Raw genomic sequence first — 16,282 nt, forward strand, 5'->3', positions numbered from 1 at the left:
ACTGGGTCAGCGAATGGAAACCACCCGCCCCTCCTTCCCTCCTTGGGAGAAAGCAGAGACTTGCTGCTCTCAGAGAGTTCAAGTCTCAGAAATCCATAGGGTCTGCTCTGCCCTGTCCCACAGAGTCCCCTGGCGCCACATCTATGCGATGGCAGTGAGTTTGGTGTGGGTTTGTGTCCTTGTTCTGCGCTCTGAGTGGCCGAGTTCCACCTTGTGTACTTCACCAGCACCACAGGAGATTTGCAGTCAGTCCTACACACCCAGCGACAAGACAGTCTTCGGGTCTTCAGTCATTTCTGTCTGACTCCAGGCAGTTGACCAGAGTCCTTCCGGCCATATTTTGTGAGAGGAGTTTGGATGAGTAGACTTCTCTTTGTGCAGTTCCATTTCCAGTGGTAGTTTATCATATCATATCAGCCTACCTCTCCCACAGCTAAATCCAGCTCCCAGGCGCACCGTGTATCCAGCTTCCCTCCATGGGCATAGAGATGAGGGCGCTCCCTGCCACCATCTGACTCCTCTTGAGGCAGGAGTGAGTGCAGAAGAAACCAGTCATGAAGTAGTGGCCAAAACCTTCTTCTGTTTGCCTTGGGATGGGCCTACAGATAGGCTCAGGTGAACGTAACGTCTTCCCTTAAAAGCTGCGCAGGCAGCGTGAGGCTGGGGAGAAGACCCCAAGGAGGTGACATCGGCCTCTCCCAACTGGACGTACCCCGAGTGGCTGCCAACGTTCCATCGCTCTTTCTCTCACAGAGTGGTGGCAGCAAACTAAAAACCTCAAGGACTTGACGTAGTATGTTGGATTTGACATACTAGTTTGTCCCCCGTTTCTTCAAAAGGAAAATGAAGAGAGCTCTCATTAGTGGTTCACGAAACATACCGAGACAGAGAACCAGGCTCATGGGTTCCTTAAATCTTGTTATTATTCGATGTCATCCAGTTGATTTTTGATCCTAAATGACCCCTGTGTAATGTGCCCTATGGGATTTTCTAGGTTGTCCTGTTTGCTCTTGTTGTTAATTTAAATCATTTTATTGGGGGCTCTTACAGATATTATTCATCTTTATGAAAGCACATCTTGAGGTCTTTCTCCCACTGAGCCACAGGGTGGATTCGAACTTCTCATCTTACAGTGAGGAGCTGAGCACGTCACTAAAGTGCGACCAAGACTCCTTTGAATATGTAACCATTCTTCTAACAACTAACTTTTCAGTGACCCTGGCATTTGTCTCCAGAAGAGAGGCCCTAAGTCTTATCTAACCAAATTTAAGAGATTATTTTGAAAACACTCGTGACGTCTTAGTGTTGATTTGAACCAGTTGCAGTGAAGTACACGCCACCAATTCACATCCATTCATCTTCTTTCAATCGTCCTGTGATCTCTCATTCGTTGTTTTTGGAGGGGGACGAAAACAAAAGCGTCTTCCGGGGCCTGTTTCCATGTTGACAACACTTTTCCAGTTTGGAAGAGAGAAGTGAAAACATGTCTGATATTTTTAGTTATCCGTTGCAGATTGGAGTCTGACCTTTGGCCTTTGTCCCAGGACAAAGCTTGCAGAGAAAAATTTCAGTGATCCTGGATATTGTTGCTTTATTTTTAACCTTCTTGATATGAAACTATTGTTTATCCCTCTGGGTACATGGGGGGAGGGGAAGTACAACAGCAACAACAAAAACTCAAACAGAATTTTAAAACACCAAGTTTGACAAAACTCTCTTTAACTTACTCCTGTCTGGGCCAATTGAGCCTCTGTCCAACCTCCTAGATTGATTGGTTCAATTTGGCTAAAATGGGAAACAAAAACCAAAAACTCTTAGGATGAAGGTAAATCATATCAGGAATCAGTGAATCTATAAAAAGATAGAGATGTTTTCTCTCTGCTTCTAGTTCTTGAAAGTCTACATCTTTAAAAATGATCAATGAACTCATAGCACTGACTAGTGGTACCACTGACCTTGACACCCGTCTCTTCTGGCAGTTTCTGAAGATGTGTACAAGAGCTTCCTGACCTTGGAGCATCTCATCTGTTACAGCTTCCAGGTGGCAAAGGGCATGGAGTTCTTGGCATCACGGAAGGTAAGCGTCTCAAGGGGAGACGGACTCTCGCTTGAGATCACAGGTTTGGAAACACGGTGCTGAGATCAGCGACTCGTGTTCCTTTGCAGCTGTGGTCATTCTCTACTTCTTTGGCTGTTAAGGGAGATGACAGGAGGAGGCTCTATTTCCACTAGCTGTTAAGAAGACAGACGATTTTATGAAATGAATTTATATGATATGTTTATCTATATAACATTTTGAGCATCATCTAAATGGGTTGCATTGTTCTAAGTACCAAGAATACTGTCATGAACTAACAGGTAAAACTGTCCACCTTCTTAGAGTTGACATTCCGGTGGCTGGAGGCAAACCAAGATGATGAATGAATAATCTATATAGTCAGTGTAAACCAGTACTTGTTGAGTCAGTTCTGAGAGTGTAGCTATGCTCTGTAGGTTTTTTAATGTCTGTGTTTGGGGAGGTTGATCACCTTTCTTTTCAAGGCATTACCAGGTGGACTTGAACCTCCAGCCTTTAAGTTAGTAGCTGAGTGTGTTGACTGTCCACCCCTTTACCGGGTGAACCAAAAAACTCAATCTAAGCTGGTGGCGATTGAGTCCAACAACTCATTGGTGACCCATGTGTGTCAAAGGATAAATGTATCTTCTCAGTGGCTCAATCTTTAATGGCGACTTTTTTTGGGAGATAAATTGCCAGCTCTTTCTTCCGAGGTGCCTCTGAGTGGACACACACCTCTAACCTTTAGCAGCCTAGCATGCTAACTCTCTGTACCCCCCAAGGACTCTACAAGGAAAATTAGATGATATTAAATACTGTGGAAAAATATACAGCAAGAATGATGTGTGAGTGTGTCTGTGTATGTGTGTGTAAGTATAGGAGTAACGTGTTTGTGTGTTTGTGCAAGTTTATGGGTGTGCATGCATGGCACAGATGGGGCTTGACACGTCTGTAAAGACTTAGTCTCAGAAACCCAGGGTTTACGGGTATGCAGTTCAGTTTAAACAAGGTGAGCAAGAAGCCTTTCCTAAGGACGTGCCATTTGAGCAATGAGCTCAAAGAGGTGAGGGTCCATGCTTTGCAGGTCTCTTGTGTAAGAGTCTATTTTTAGTGTATTTTACGTCCATCACCATCCATCAAAAAGTATTTGTTTCCACTATAATTAGCAGCCAAGCAGGATAGGGCTCAGATGAACAAGATTAAAAGAGCTAAAATTAGAAAAGTAGGCCAAACAAAAGCTGGGGTGGGGACGTGACAAGTTACAAATATTCCAAAGGTTGTAAACACCAATGAAGGGGAAGGGTGGTTGAAGTCGCCCCTCAGGACAGGCCAAACTGGATGGCTTCACAATAAACAGGGAAACTTCCCATTGAATTTCAGGAAAAACGGTCTGTGCACAATATTTATTTGAATATGGAAGCCTCTTGAAGGAAGGAAGACTTAAGGTTTATTTTTTACTCCTTCTAAATAAACTCGTAGGATGAAGGTAAATAACACTAGGATCCAGACCCCTTTAGTTTTCTGAAGTATAAAGCTTCTCCAGCCTCCAGGCCTCAAGATCTGAGACTTTTCTGCTAGGTTAGTTTTGGTTTTTCTCTTTCCAAGAGATGAGGGGCAACTAGGGTCACCTGGTGGGTAGAGGTTGTCCTTTTAGGAAATTCTGGGTTTTGTTGTAAGGTCAAACTCACCATGAAGCCACGGTTCCGTGAGACTCCTGGAAGGGAATGGGGAAATCCATGAACTGCCCCCAGTCTACCAACTGCATGCTGGAATACACCACACTGGCTTCTTTGGCTAAAGAAGGGAGCAACTTGGTGGGGGTCTTTAGAGGCTTTTCTCTGGAGTTTGGGGTCCCTGTCTTGCCCAATCATGGTCGACAATATACTTCTGGCAATGTCTTCATTTTAAGCGGCGGTTCTCAACCCGTGGGTCACAGGGGTCACCCATTCCTAGCAAAATTACAGTTAGGAAGTAGCAACGAAAATAATTTTATGATGTGTGTTGGGGGTTCACCACAACATGAGGAACTGTATGAAAGGGTCGTGGCATGAGGAAGGTGGAGAACCACTGCTTTTGAGCAACGTTCACAGGCATGTGAGGGGTAGGTGATCAGCCAGTGCCTGGCCCCCATGGTTACCCCTCCTGCAGGGACTGAAGAACTCTCATCAAGGCCTTCCTTCGTTTTTAAATGTTGCCTGAAACTCCTCTTTTGGGGCACACGTTTACCACGAGGAGTCAAGCACGCCTAGAAGTAGGAACTTGGAACGAGATGGTGATTCCAGATCAAGCAAAGGGAGACGCTGGGGAGATGAAAAGAACAGAAAGGAAACCAAGATGAGTTTGCAGGCTGTCCCTTTTCTGGCACTAGAGGACTTGAGGGGGGACAGACCGACATTGTTCCCCTAGACCTTTATTCTTACCTTCCGTGGGATTCCCAGTCAGTGCACCTCATGGGCAGCCGTACCGTCTGCTTGTCAGGGGAGGCGTGTGTATTGCTCTGGTGCAAGCAGAGCTTCCGGACTAACATGGTTGGAGAAAAAGCCCAGATGGTCTCCTGAGAAATCAGCCAATGAGAATCCAGAGGCTCACACCCGTCCCATCCCCTGTACATGGACTTGTACGTGGGTCAGGGCCAACTGAACTGCAGTATCCACCCCAGTGATAATCCAACACTTGAAAACACAGTGCGCTCCACTGGGAAGTGTCTTTGAGAGCCAAGTTCATCTTAGTTACCAGTGGAATGGGGAAATTGACAAAGCGCACCAAACCAGTGTGAATCCCCATTTGAGAATTCGCTCAAAATAAATCCCAGCTTTGCGATCTCATTAGGACAACACACTCTGGCCATATATGGCTCCAGGCAAAGGGGATGTGTGGATGTGACTAGAAACACACTCTTCATTGTGTCCCAGAGAAATCTATTTATGACTCGCCCATCATATTATAACTTACTTATTGAACTCCCAAGCCTGGGGCTATTTATGGGATAAGCAGATGTGTGTTTCAATGAAGGGCTCAGGCTATTTTTTTTTTCTTTTCCTTCGTCCCTGAAGTGTTGATAAAAGATCCTTGTTAATCAGTTGGTTTTCTGATGTGGAATTTCTTTCTTCAAGCGTGAGATCACCACAGATGTAGAAGCGATCAGCTGCGCGCGGACCTAATGCACAAACGATTGTCTTTGCAGTGCATCCACAGGGACCTGGCTGCTCGGAATATCCTCCTGTCGGAGAAGAACGTGGTTAAGATCTGTGACTTTGGCTTGGCTCGTGATATTTATAAAGATCCCGATTACGTCAGAAAAGGAGACGTAAGTTTCAAAGACCCCAGCCATCTATTAAGTTTTGGAATCCAAGCTCCCGGTAGCAAGCTTCGGAAACCTGTGCTCAGAAACAAAGGGGAATTGTTTTCTTGAGATACTGGCTCACTTGGGGACTGCTTTTGGCCCCCTTTGACAGGCTCGGCTCCCTTTGAAATGGATGGCCCCGGAAACAATTTTCGACAGAGTGTACACGATTCAGAGTGATGTCTGGTCTTTCGGTGTTTTGCTCTGGGAAATATTTTCCTTAGGTGAGTCACTTCTCTTTGCCCAGACTAAAATAAATAAATACACATAATAATAATAATCATAATGAAGTCAGTTAGCCTCAAGATGCCTTGCCTCTTTCATTTCCTGCTTATGGAGTGGAAGTCACTTGGAATCTCTGGGTTGTTGGATGGATGGATGGATGGAGAGATAATAGATCTAGAATCAGTGGAATAGGGGAAGGAGAAAGTCAAATCCAACAATGTCCCGCTCATGTTTTCTTTTAGGAGCTTCTCCTTACCCCGGGGTCAAGATTGATGAGGAATTCTGTAGGCGACTGAAAGAAGGAACCAGAATGAGGGCCCCCGATTACACCACACCAGAAATGTAAGACTTTCCAAGTCTCCTTCGAGCCTCTTTCTTTGTCCACACGTTCTCCTGCTTAGAACTTTCGAGTGTGACCTTTCCTTCGTGGCCCAGTTGGTGACCCACCTCCTCCTGGAAGCCTTGCTTCGTCATCCTGAATGCAAAGCTGTCGCTTACTGTCTTCGAACAGCCCTGCGTGAGAAGCTGTGCCAGCCCTTAACTGTTGCTTCACACTGGGTGGTAATGTGCCCTTTTCTCCACATGAGTTTTGACCTATAGATCTGCGTCTTATGTAGGTCACCATCGACCACCTCTGCTCTTGGTGGGCTCTTTGTAAGAGCTCGCTCATTCAACTGCTTTTTTCTAGCATCAGATCAGGAGGGAAGAGCCAGTGCATGAAATCGTTGTCTTGCTTTTCCAGGTACCAGACCATGCTTGACTGCTGGCATGGGGAGCCCAATCAGAGACCTACATTTTCGGAGCTCGTGGAACATCTGGGAAATCTATTGCAAGCTAATGCCCAGCAGGTCTGTAACCTCCATCTGAGACGCTTGAACAAAGGATACTTAGGGCACAGGTCTCCCTACCGTGTGGATCATCCCTTGGCTACCAGGCTTGCCTCTGCACTTTCAGACGGACAAGGTGCTAACGCACAACCACTCTTATTCCTCCCTGTTCATCACGAGAGGACATCAACTCTCCACAGGCTTTTCCAGAGTGGGGGAAAAACCTCTGGTGGATCCACGGAAGATTATTATTGAAAAGGCATTCAAGGAATTTTTAATAATGTCTTCAGGCAAAAACACATCCAAGCCTTTGCAAAATACTTAGCTCTTTGCTTGATAAAAACCCCAAGCTCCTGTAACGCCCCTAGAGGATTTCAGAGTTGTAGCCAATTCTGCTGGAAGGTTATTTCATCTCCAGCAATGCCCCTGACTACAATGGAAGCCAATTTTCTCCCGTCTTTCTTTCTAAAAGCTGTGAGTGTGTGTTGGGAGGGAAGGGCAATAGGAGATATATATATATATATAATCAATACAGCTCCCAAACATTTAAACATAATAGAAAAGCCCTTCTCTTGGCTAAATTGTGCCCCCTTTTCTCAGAAGACCCATTTCCCTGCCCACTTGCTGCTTTTCTGTAGACCATTGTCCTTCTGTCTTCATTGCCTTGCAATGCAGAGACCCAAACTGGATGGCATATGCTCCTTTAAGGACCTAAGTCGTGCAGTGTGTGTGTCGGGGCGTGTCATCACCTCCATGTCACGTAGGTTGCATAGCTGTACAGAGACGATGGCAGCCAGCCGTGCCGTCACCGTGCTCCTCTGTGAGAGTGCGTGCAGTGAAAGCAGGAAAACGCCCAAAGGAGCTGGCAAAGCGACGGAGAAGGGCGGCTCTCGTTGACCGGTGCTGTCCAGTTGTTCCGACTCTCGGCGACCCTGTGCCCAACAGGACCAAGCACTGCCCGGTCGGGCCTGCGCTGTCCTTCCCATCTTGCCATGTGGATGCCCATTGTTTAGCTCCTTCGACACACCGCGAGTTTTTGTTTTCTTCCTTGTTTGCTTTTTTTTTTAAACAACAGAACATTGCGGTAACCTTCTAGGGAAAACGGCATTTCATTTGCCATGGCAACCATCTTCCCCTGACCTTTGCCCTATTATCCGATGGTTCATCGTGTGTTTCAGCGGCCCTTTTCTTGTCCTGTTCTCGGCCGGCAGTCTTTGCAGTGTTGTTTACCGTTCCACATGTGGAATCGGAGACAAGCTGTCCCGGAGACACGAAGCCCCCGTGGCTTGGTTTTGCATGACAAGCCATCACAGGCACCCTCTCTGTGTGTCGTTTCAGGATGGCAAGGACTACATTGTCCTTCCAATCTCAGAGACTTTGAGCATGGAAGAGGATTCTGGACTCTCTCTGCCTACCTCGCCTGTGTCCTGTATGGAGGAAGAGGACGCGTGTGACCCCAAATTCCATTATGACAACACAGCAGGAATCAGGTACGCTCTCTGGTCAGCTTCCCCGGGCAGGGCTTCAAGGCTGCGCTCGGGGGGTGGAAGACTATCTATGCAGCTGCTGCGTCCCACTTCCTCAGCTAACCCCTGGCCCGAGACAGATAGAAACGGGAAGGGGATGCTCATGGAGGAAGGCCTGTGGAGGTGCAGTCGCTCCCATCTGTACCCCACGTTGTCACCACACCTCGCTCTCTCGGCATCCCAAGCCCTGCGGCTGCACATAGCTGGAATGCCACAGTGGGTTCATCTCAGAGACCAATTTCAACAAGGACATCTGCCCTGAAACGGCACCCCATCTGCTTTTGCTGGTGGGAGCTCAGTGGCCGAGGAAGGGTTTCTGTGCAGAGAGGACAACTGAATAGGCCTCTCTGGCTGCACTGCAGCATGCCTGGGTGGGGGGGGAGTGCCCTCCACAAGACCAGACACCCCATCCGTCGTCCCTCCCAGGTCTGCCTCCCAGCCTCTGTCTGTGTTGTCTTTGAGGGGCGTCTGGGCTAATGTAAAGACACATGCAGCGCAAACCTTTTCTGATGCGGGAAGGGGCTCAGAGGTGGCTTTCTCTTCCCTCGCCCCTGGCACCTGTGCATAAGGAAAGACTTGGTCGGGCTCACCACAGCTTGCCGTTGACATTGCCTTTTGCTCACTGAGCCAGAGAGCGGCTCCACTTCCCTTTGTTTCTTTTCCAATCTCTTCAGGTGTTTTCTGCCTTGAATGCCCCTCATTCTCCTGGTCCACTCATCTCAACCTTACAGGACAGGGTCGAAATGCCCCTGCTGGTTTTGGCAGGCGTGACTCTTCACGGGAGTAGAAAGCTTCCTTGTTCTCACACAGAGTCGCTGGTGGTTTCGAACTGTTGTCCTTGTGGTTAGCAGCCCAGTTCGTATGCAGCCCCCTATGTCACTGCAAACCAGTCCCTGTCAGCTGATTCTGACTCCTGGAGACCCCATGTGGGTCCCAGTGGAACTACGCTCCACAGGGCCTCTCAGGGCTCATTGCTGAGTAGGTTGCCAGAGCTTTCTTCTGTGGTGCCTCTGGGTGGACTGGAACCTCTGGTCTTTTGGTTGGCAGCTTGGCATATTAACTGTGTGAATCCCATAGAGGCTTTCCCAGAGATTCTGGATCCCTGAAAGGACAGGCCCAGTCAGTCCTCCTGAGAGAATTGTGACTGCGTCTTGAGGGCTTTGCTAGGTTATCAGATCACAGCCAATGTCAAGGAGGCGCTGCCCAGGGATAGTTTCCCCACGGAAGTCATCCAGAGCAGCGGGGAAACTGTGAGGAGTGAGAAAACCCGAACCGAGCTCACTGCCTTCCAGTCCCAACCAGTCGCTGTGGGTTTCTGAGGCTGTAGCGGTTTACAGGTGTCGGAAGTCTTGTCTTTCTCCAGTGGAGCTTCTGGTGGTTTCGAACTGCTGACCATGTGGGTCACAGCCCAGTACGTAACCGCTGCACACCACACTGAGGAGAGAGAAGAGCACTTAGAATGCAGGGAGTCCAATGCATTCCATTGAGCCGCCCATTCCATTAAGCCAAGAACTTGGGAGCCTGGTCATGAACCTATTCGGCTTCCGCAATCCTTGCCAGAGGTAGAAACTTGCTCTCTGCTTTGACGTGGGTATTGAACCGGAGACGCCGAGAGCTTACGAGGGGGTGAAGCAGTGCATGGATTGCAGATCTAGATTTCAGAGTCTGATGGACTGGATTGGGCTCCGACGCTGCCTCTTAGTAGCTGTGTGGCCTTGGGCGGACCATTAAACCTTCCGGTCAGTTTCCTCTTGGGTGAAGTGAGAAGAGGTCACTGCCATTGTACTCCAGTGGGTGTTGTTGAGGATTACGAGGTATAGGAGTTTCTAAATGGCAGGCACTTAGGAAGCACTTGAACAAACGGCGGCTGTTACGTGACGTGCTGCCGAGCCCTGGTGGCACGTGGTTAAGCACCTGGCTTTTACCTGAAAGGTTGGTGGGTGGAACCCAGGGAGAAAGGCCCAAACAGACTCTCTTCCCTCGAGCCCATAGAGATGCTGCTGTGGGTTTCTGAGATGGTAGCTCTACGGGAGGAGGAAGCCTTGTCCTTCCCCCCAGGGGTGTGCTTTCTCTACTGGTGGCTTCCCACCGCTGGCCTTTTGGCTGGCAGTCCATGTGACCACTGCTCCACCGACGAGGTTCTTTGTCACGTGGGGTCCTTTGGCATCGGAATGGACTGCCCGCCCGCCACCGGCCAGCAACAACAAAGTGATTGGCTGACCATCGCATCCTGGAGAGCTGTGCTCTCCCTTCCCGAGGGAGGCCCTGGGAGAGGGAGGACGCTGGGAACTGCAGAACAGTCCCAAGCATGCACCTTCTGATTGAAGTTCAGCTGCTTTCTGATTGGCCCCACACAAACTTGCCTTGTATTTTCTCGGCCAGCCACTTGGTCATGAACTATCTTCCTGGTCTTTTCCTGAGACTGAGTAGTGTGAAGACCCCACCGGCAGGCAGCCTCCTGGCTCGAGGGGCGTTTGGCATCTGGTGCTGAGAGGAGGTGAAGTCATCGCTGTGTAAGCGGAGTGCCAAATGCGGTGCTGGATCTGAAAACAATAGAAAAGAGGACTGCTAACATTTATCCCCAGACGCGTGGACAAATGTGACACCATGTTCTGGACACAGGCCTGGCTCCGATTTTCTCTCGGCGAGTCTTGGATGTGTCCTTCCAGGCCAATTCCTCTTTGATATGATATGGGGGAAAAAAACCCACCAAAATCAATCCCCCCCCCAGAAAATCAAACGGAAACTGGAATCGCTTATCTGTATCCCCTCCCAGCACCGCCTCCCCACCCCCCCCCACACACACACCCATCTTCCTTTTCTCAAAGTAAGACTCCACGGTGGTGTTTTTATCATCTGGGTCTCTGGGTTCAAAGGCAGGCAGCCTGGGTGCGTCTGCCCACTGTAGCTTCGCCGGGGAGAGGTTGCTGAGCCTGGGGTACCCCTCGAGGATCTTGTGCCTTCTCCTTGCATGTTTCAGCCAAGAAGCCTTCCTCACTTGCTTCCTCCCCTGCATTACAGATGGACTGGACAGAGCGTCTCAGTGGGTGCCGGCTTCACAATGTGTTGCTCTTTAAACTATTTTAAAAATCTGTGTTCACTGTTTATTTAGAGAAAGGACTGAGATGGTGTGGGAGGAGAGGGTTGAAGGGGAAGGACCACCAGTGTCTAGACTTGACTTTGTCTCTGGCATCCCCAGGTGAGCACCGTGGCCCCGGACTGGCATGCCTCCTGCCAGAAAGCACACCTTCGCGGCCGCACGTTTCTTTGAAGGCGGGTTCGTGACCATCTGTTATACCATCATGGCCCTTTGGGAGTTGCTCCTCCCACTCGAAGGAGCTTTTCAAAGCTCTCTTTTCAGCCTGCGCCCACTGGAAGGTCTTTGGGGCCCACTGAAAGGTTTTGGGGACGTGCTGTTTTCTTCATTTGGGGCTTATGTTTAGCAAGGCTTACCTATTCATTGGAGGCTAGTGCTTGGGTTGCCTCCTGGTCAGGCTGCTCCCAGATCTGGCTCTGATACTGCTACTGTTAAGTGCTCTTGAGCGGCTTCTGACTCATCGAGACAAGAGGCTGAAACATACCCGGTCCTATGTTATCTCCCAATCCTTGTGATGGTTGAGCCCGTTGTTGCAGCCACTGTGTCAGTCCATCTGGTCGAGGGCCTTCCTCTCTTTCGATACCCCTATCCTTTCCCAAGCATGATGTCCTTGTCCAGAGACTGGTCTCTCTCTCTCGACAAGGTCAGGTCACCCGACAACACGTCCATGGTACAGGAGATGAAGTCTCTCCATCTTTGCTTTCAAAGAGCATCCTGGCCATACTGCTTCCAGGACAGATGGGTTTCTTCTTCAGGGAGTCCCTGGTACTTTCTGCATTCTTCACCAACCTCATACTTCACATGAATCCATTCTTCTTCCGTGTTCCAGCTGGCATGCAGTTGAGGTGGTTGAAAGTATGGCCTGGGTCAGGTGCAAAGGTGTCCTCAATGTGAGCTCTTTGCTCTTTACCCCTGTAAAGATGGCTTGCCCAGCAGATTTGCCCTGGTATCAGAGTGGTTCAAATGGAACCGTGTCTGTTGTATATCTTGCCCTTCTGACTGTTCACCATCTGTACACACGTGGCAGATCAAATAGTGCTGTGCACATAAGAAGAAACATCCAACAGGCCACTGCTGCTAATCCAGCGTGGTTTGCGGGGACCTCATGTGTGCGACAGAGTGGAACACTTCCGCAGGATTTTCTTGGCTGTGATCTTTCCCAGGCCTTTTGGGCACGGGACCACCGGTTGACTTGGAACTGCCAACCTTGACGTTAGGAAATCCAGTCGAGCACAGACGTTCTGTACCCCCAGGGACTGAGCTCATCCTTAGTGCGTCATAAAGACTCGAGTGATTGTGTGTGCCGCCCTCTGCCTCCCCTTCCTTCCTGATCGTCTCCCAAGGGGAGCTCAGGGGGAATGGGTGGAAGAAGCCTCACACGGCCGACGGAGTCTAGAGACCTAAGTTTGAGTCCCTCCACTTCCTCCCTCTTCACCTACCCCCCCCTCTTTCTTAGTTTCCTCCCTCACTAATTTTTTTACCTCTAATCATTTACTGACTGAAAATAGCTAATTTTACATCCCCACTATCCCTGGAATCCGCTCACGACTCCTAGCCCCTTGGGCACGAACGCCCTTTATCCAGGGTGCTCTTTTATCCCCAGTGAGCCCTACAGCCCCTCACTGGGTGCTTGGCCTCTGGTCTAGTCTTCTATCCATTCTCTGCATTTCCGCAGGAAACCTGACCTTGTCATCCGCATACTTAAAACCCTTCAATGGCTTCTCATGGCTCTCAACTCATAAGGCAAACATTCTTCCGATGTGACTTTTGGACAAGCTGGTGAACTTTACACACCCGGAAAGTGGGAATAATAACATCCACCCAACGAGTTGGGATCCACCCCATGGCCATGGGATTTGGAGGTGCCACTGTGAAGATCCTATGAGCTGACAGTTGGACAGGATTTACCACAATACCTGGCATGCAATTAGGTCTCAGTAAGAGCGCCGTGGATGAGTGAATTATGAACCGCAATGCCTGCTGCTGTTGGGAACCAATGGTTTTGTGAATGCAGCCTAGGAGAAGATAGACTTTTCCCTCTCGCAGTGTGTCATAACCTCATCTTGTGGAGTTACCCGAGTGAAACGTCACTGGTGAACCTAATTCTCTGTCCACTGTAAGCTAGGAGAGATTAACATCCGTTCCTATCCTTTGGGCTCAGGGCACAATGCCCCTGTCCATAGCTTGTGGTGGGAGTGGCTAGGATGGTCGTGAAGAGTCACGGTCCTGTCTGAACGGGCCCTTCCTGTGGAATTCACTTCTCTTCCCTCCACTTAGGTTGTTGACAGGGTTACGCAGAACACCTGCAACGCCCGAGAGTGAGAAGGGGCAGTCCTGAGGAACTGATGATAAGTTAGCTGAGCGGTTTTCTTCTTTGGCTTTCTGAAGGAAACTGGTACCGTTTGGAATTCAAAGAAGCAAATACTTGCTGATGGCCAGAGCATTGCTCTTCCCTCTTAGGAGCGCCAAGCCCAACATTCCCCACCTCATTCATCCTTCGAATACCCTAGACAGGGATTTCTGCTGGCGACCCATCTTAAAGATGGTACAACAGGCATAGAGAGTCACAACTTGTCCAAGTTCCTGTTGTCAGGAACTAACTCTGAAATAGACCAAACGGGCATCATGATTATCGAACCCCCATCCTTTCCTAATACCAACACCTCCTGGAATGAAAAGGGGTGTCATACGTCTCAGCCCACTTCCCCCCCCCCCATGTGCCAACCAGAGCTCTGCCACGGAGTGCATTCCTACTCACAGCACCTTGGGGTTATGAATGGTAACTGTGAGAGCAGAAAGCCTCCTCTTTCTCCAGCAGAGCGGTTAGTGGACTTGAACTGCTGACCTTTCAGTTAGCAGCTGAACATGTAACTCACCATGCCACCAGGGCTCTTTAGCCTATGCATCCCGAGTGTTGATTAACTGTAGAAAGAGGAGGTGTCTTCAGGTCATGGTTGGGTTCAGCATGCTCAGTGCAACCCAAAGGTGTTTCCTCTGCTCACCTTTTGTTGAATACTTGCTCTGTGAGCCTTCCCTAACATATTTCTGGGAGTTGGCCAGGGACATAGGAAACACCCGTTCCTGTGCCCATCGCTCAATGTGAGAATCACACGCAGCGAGAAAGCCTAGAAAGAGACAGCCATCCTTCAGTCTGGGGAGGTCTCTAGTCCAGCCCTGGTCCTCAGAAGTCTGATTCAAAAGCACAGGACCCATCTAGGCCCCTCACGTCTATTATACTTTAAAATGGGCTTCCACAGGAAATGAAGCTTCCAACGTGTGCTCCTGGAAGACGATTGTGTTTTGCTTTGGTTTTCTTTTTCCAAAGGATGTTTGGAAGGTCTCTATTAAACTTGTGGTTGAACGATAATGAACTTCAGTATTGCTTGTGATATCTGCAGCCAAATGTACCACCACTAAAATGTAAATATTGGTTCTTTTGCAGTCAATATCTACAGAACAGTAAGCGAAAGAGCCGGCCTGTGAGTGTCAAAACATTCGAAGATATCCCGTTGGAAGAACCAGAAGTAAAAGTGATCCCAGATGTAAGTACATCTTTTAAAAATAGTCTTAGAAATAATACAAAGGGTGAAATATTAGCTAGATAAATATTAGCCTAAGAATTAGAGTCTCAGGGCCTCATTATAAGGCTGTTCTTAAAGGGAATGCCATGGGATCATTTTGGGGATGGAATTTATCGGGCTCCCTTGTTTTTCCACCAGAAAATACTCTGGTTCAAGATAGTCTTGATTTATCCAGAATTTCATTCAAGAGCAAAGAGTAGTATGGGGAGAAGCGATTGGAATTGGGTTTCCTCAGCATCTCCTTCCTAAAACCTTCTCTTGCTCCAGCCTACCATCTCCTTTTGAGAGGCAGGTGGTGCTTACACCAGGCCTGACTTGGGTACCATTACCTCCCTGTGAAGGATTAAGGAGACCTGGGGGTGTAGTGGTCAAGTGCTAACCCACCAGTCGCTCTGTGGGAGGCAAGACATGGCCATCGGCTCCCATGTGAGTTGCCCCTAGGAACCCCTCTGAGGAAGGTCCATCTCTCTCTGTTATCTAGGGTCACTATGAGTCAGAACTGACTCGAAGGGAAACAGACATTCAGATATCAGTTTGATTAAATGACTGGTTCTAGTGTATACACTTCATCAACGGTGCCATTTTTAATTGTCTTTTAACAAGGACAACCAGACGGACAGTGGTATGGTTCTTGCGTCAGAAGAGCTGAAAACTTTGGAAGACAGAACCAAATTAGCTCCATCCTTTAGGTAAGCCAGACAGAGAAGACAGAGTTCAGTAGAGATCTCAGGCTTTCCAACCCAGGTGCAGAGTTGGTCTCAGTGCCTTCCTTGATTGGGCAGACGGGCATCCACCGAATGATTAGAGGTGGAACAAAGCCAACACAGACATCCAGTGGCACGCCTGAAAATCATCAGAAAGAAAGGAGTGAGCTCGATCGGCTTATATGAGAACGAGTGAAATCTAGGGAATTTCTGAGCATGGGTTTGTCTGCCAAGCGCAATACCAAGAGGCAGCTGAAGCTGTCGTTGGCTATGGTCATGAATGCTAACGAGACGGTCGAAACCATAGTGGACACTAAATAATTTTCAAATCTGTACATTAATTGGTGCATCAGCACTTCAGAAATGCTAAATGTAAGTAAGCCAACATCCATTTGCTTAGATACCTACGTGTCATTGGCTGTATTATTTCAGAGTTAACTATTGGAATACGTTTAATTTGGATCTAATTGCTTCAAGTTGGCTCAGTAGAAGTTTCCAGTTGCTTTGGATAGGGGTGCTTACTTTGAGAAAAACAAACAGATGGAAATCTGCATTTAAAAACACCACAAATTATAAATCAGTTTGTAAAGGGTTCACTCTGAGGGAAGAATAGAGAAAGGTTTGATCTACTTATCATCTAATTAAAGAGCCCTGTTAGCATGGTGGGTTCTCACTTGGGCTGCTAACCACAAGGTGAGCTGTTCGAAACTACCAGCTGCTCCTCAGGAGGACACGAAGCTTTCTCTTCTTATAAAGAGTTAGTCTTGGAACGTCACAGGGACAGTCGTACTCTGCCCTATAGGATCACCGTGTGTGAGAATTGATCTCCTGTGGGTCTGCGTGGACTTGACGTTATCTAAATGAGAACACGTATGGATAATCGAGTGATACTTATGAGAGAGAAAACATTAAAATGTGCTACT

General features: G+C 48.5%; 1 protein-coding gene across 1 annotated transcript in view; it reads left to right on the top strand.

Annotated features, from left to right (window-relative positions):
* The window catches only part of KDR (kinase insert domain receptor), a 60,812-nt gene that overhangs the window by 41,518 nt on the left and 3,012 nt on the right, over window positions 1-16,282 (top strand). Inside the window, exons 24-31 of the mRNA XM_075543581.1 lie at window positions 1,980-2,077; window positions 5,241-5,363; window positions 5,512-5,623; window positions 5,867-5,966; window positions 6,367-6,472; window positions 7,790-7,941; window positions 14,517-14,616; window positions 15,259-15,344. Coding sequence (XP_075399696.1) covers window positions 1,980-2,077; window positions 5,241-5,363; window positions 5,512-5,623; window positions 5,867-5,966; window positions 6,367-6,472; window positions 7,790-7,941; window positions 14,517-14,616; window positions 15,259-15,344 — 877 coding nt within the window. The remainder of the gene's footprint in view (window positions 1-1,979; window positions 2,078-5,240; window positions 5,364-5,511; window positions 5,624-5,866; window positions 5,967-6,366; window positions 6,473-7,789; window positions 7,942-14,516; window positions 14,617-15,258; window positions 15,345-16,282) is intronic.

The sequence above is a fragment of the Tenrec ecaudatus genome, chromosome 3 (genome assembly GCF_050624435.1).
Source record: "Tenrec ecaudatus isolate mTenEca1 chromosome 3, mTenEca1.hap1, whole genome shotgun sequence".
NCBI classification, from domain to species: domain Eukaryota; kingdom Metazoa; phylum Chordata; class Mammalia; order Afrosoricida; family Tenrecidae; genus Tenrec; species Tenrec ecaudatus.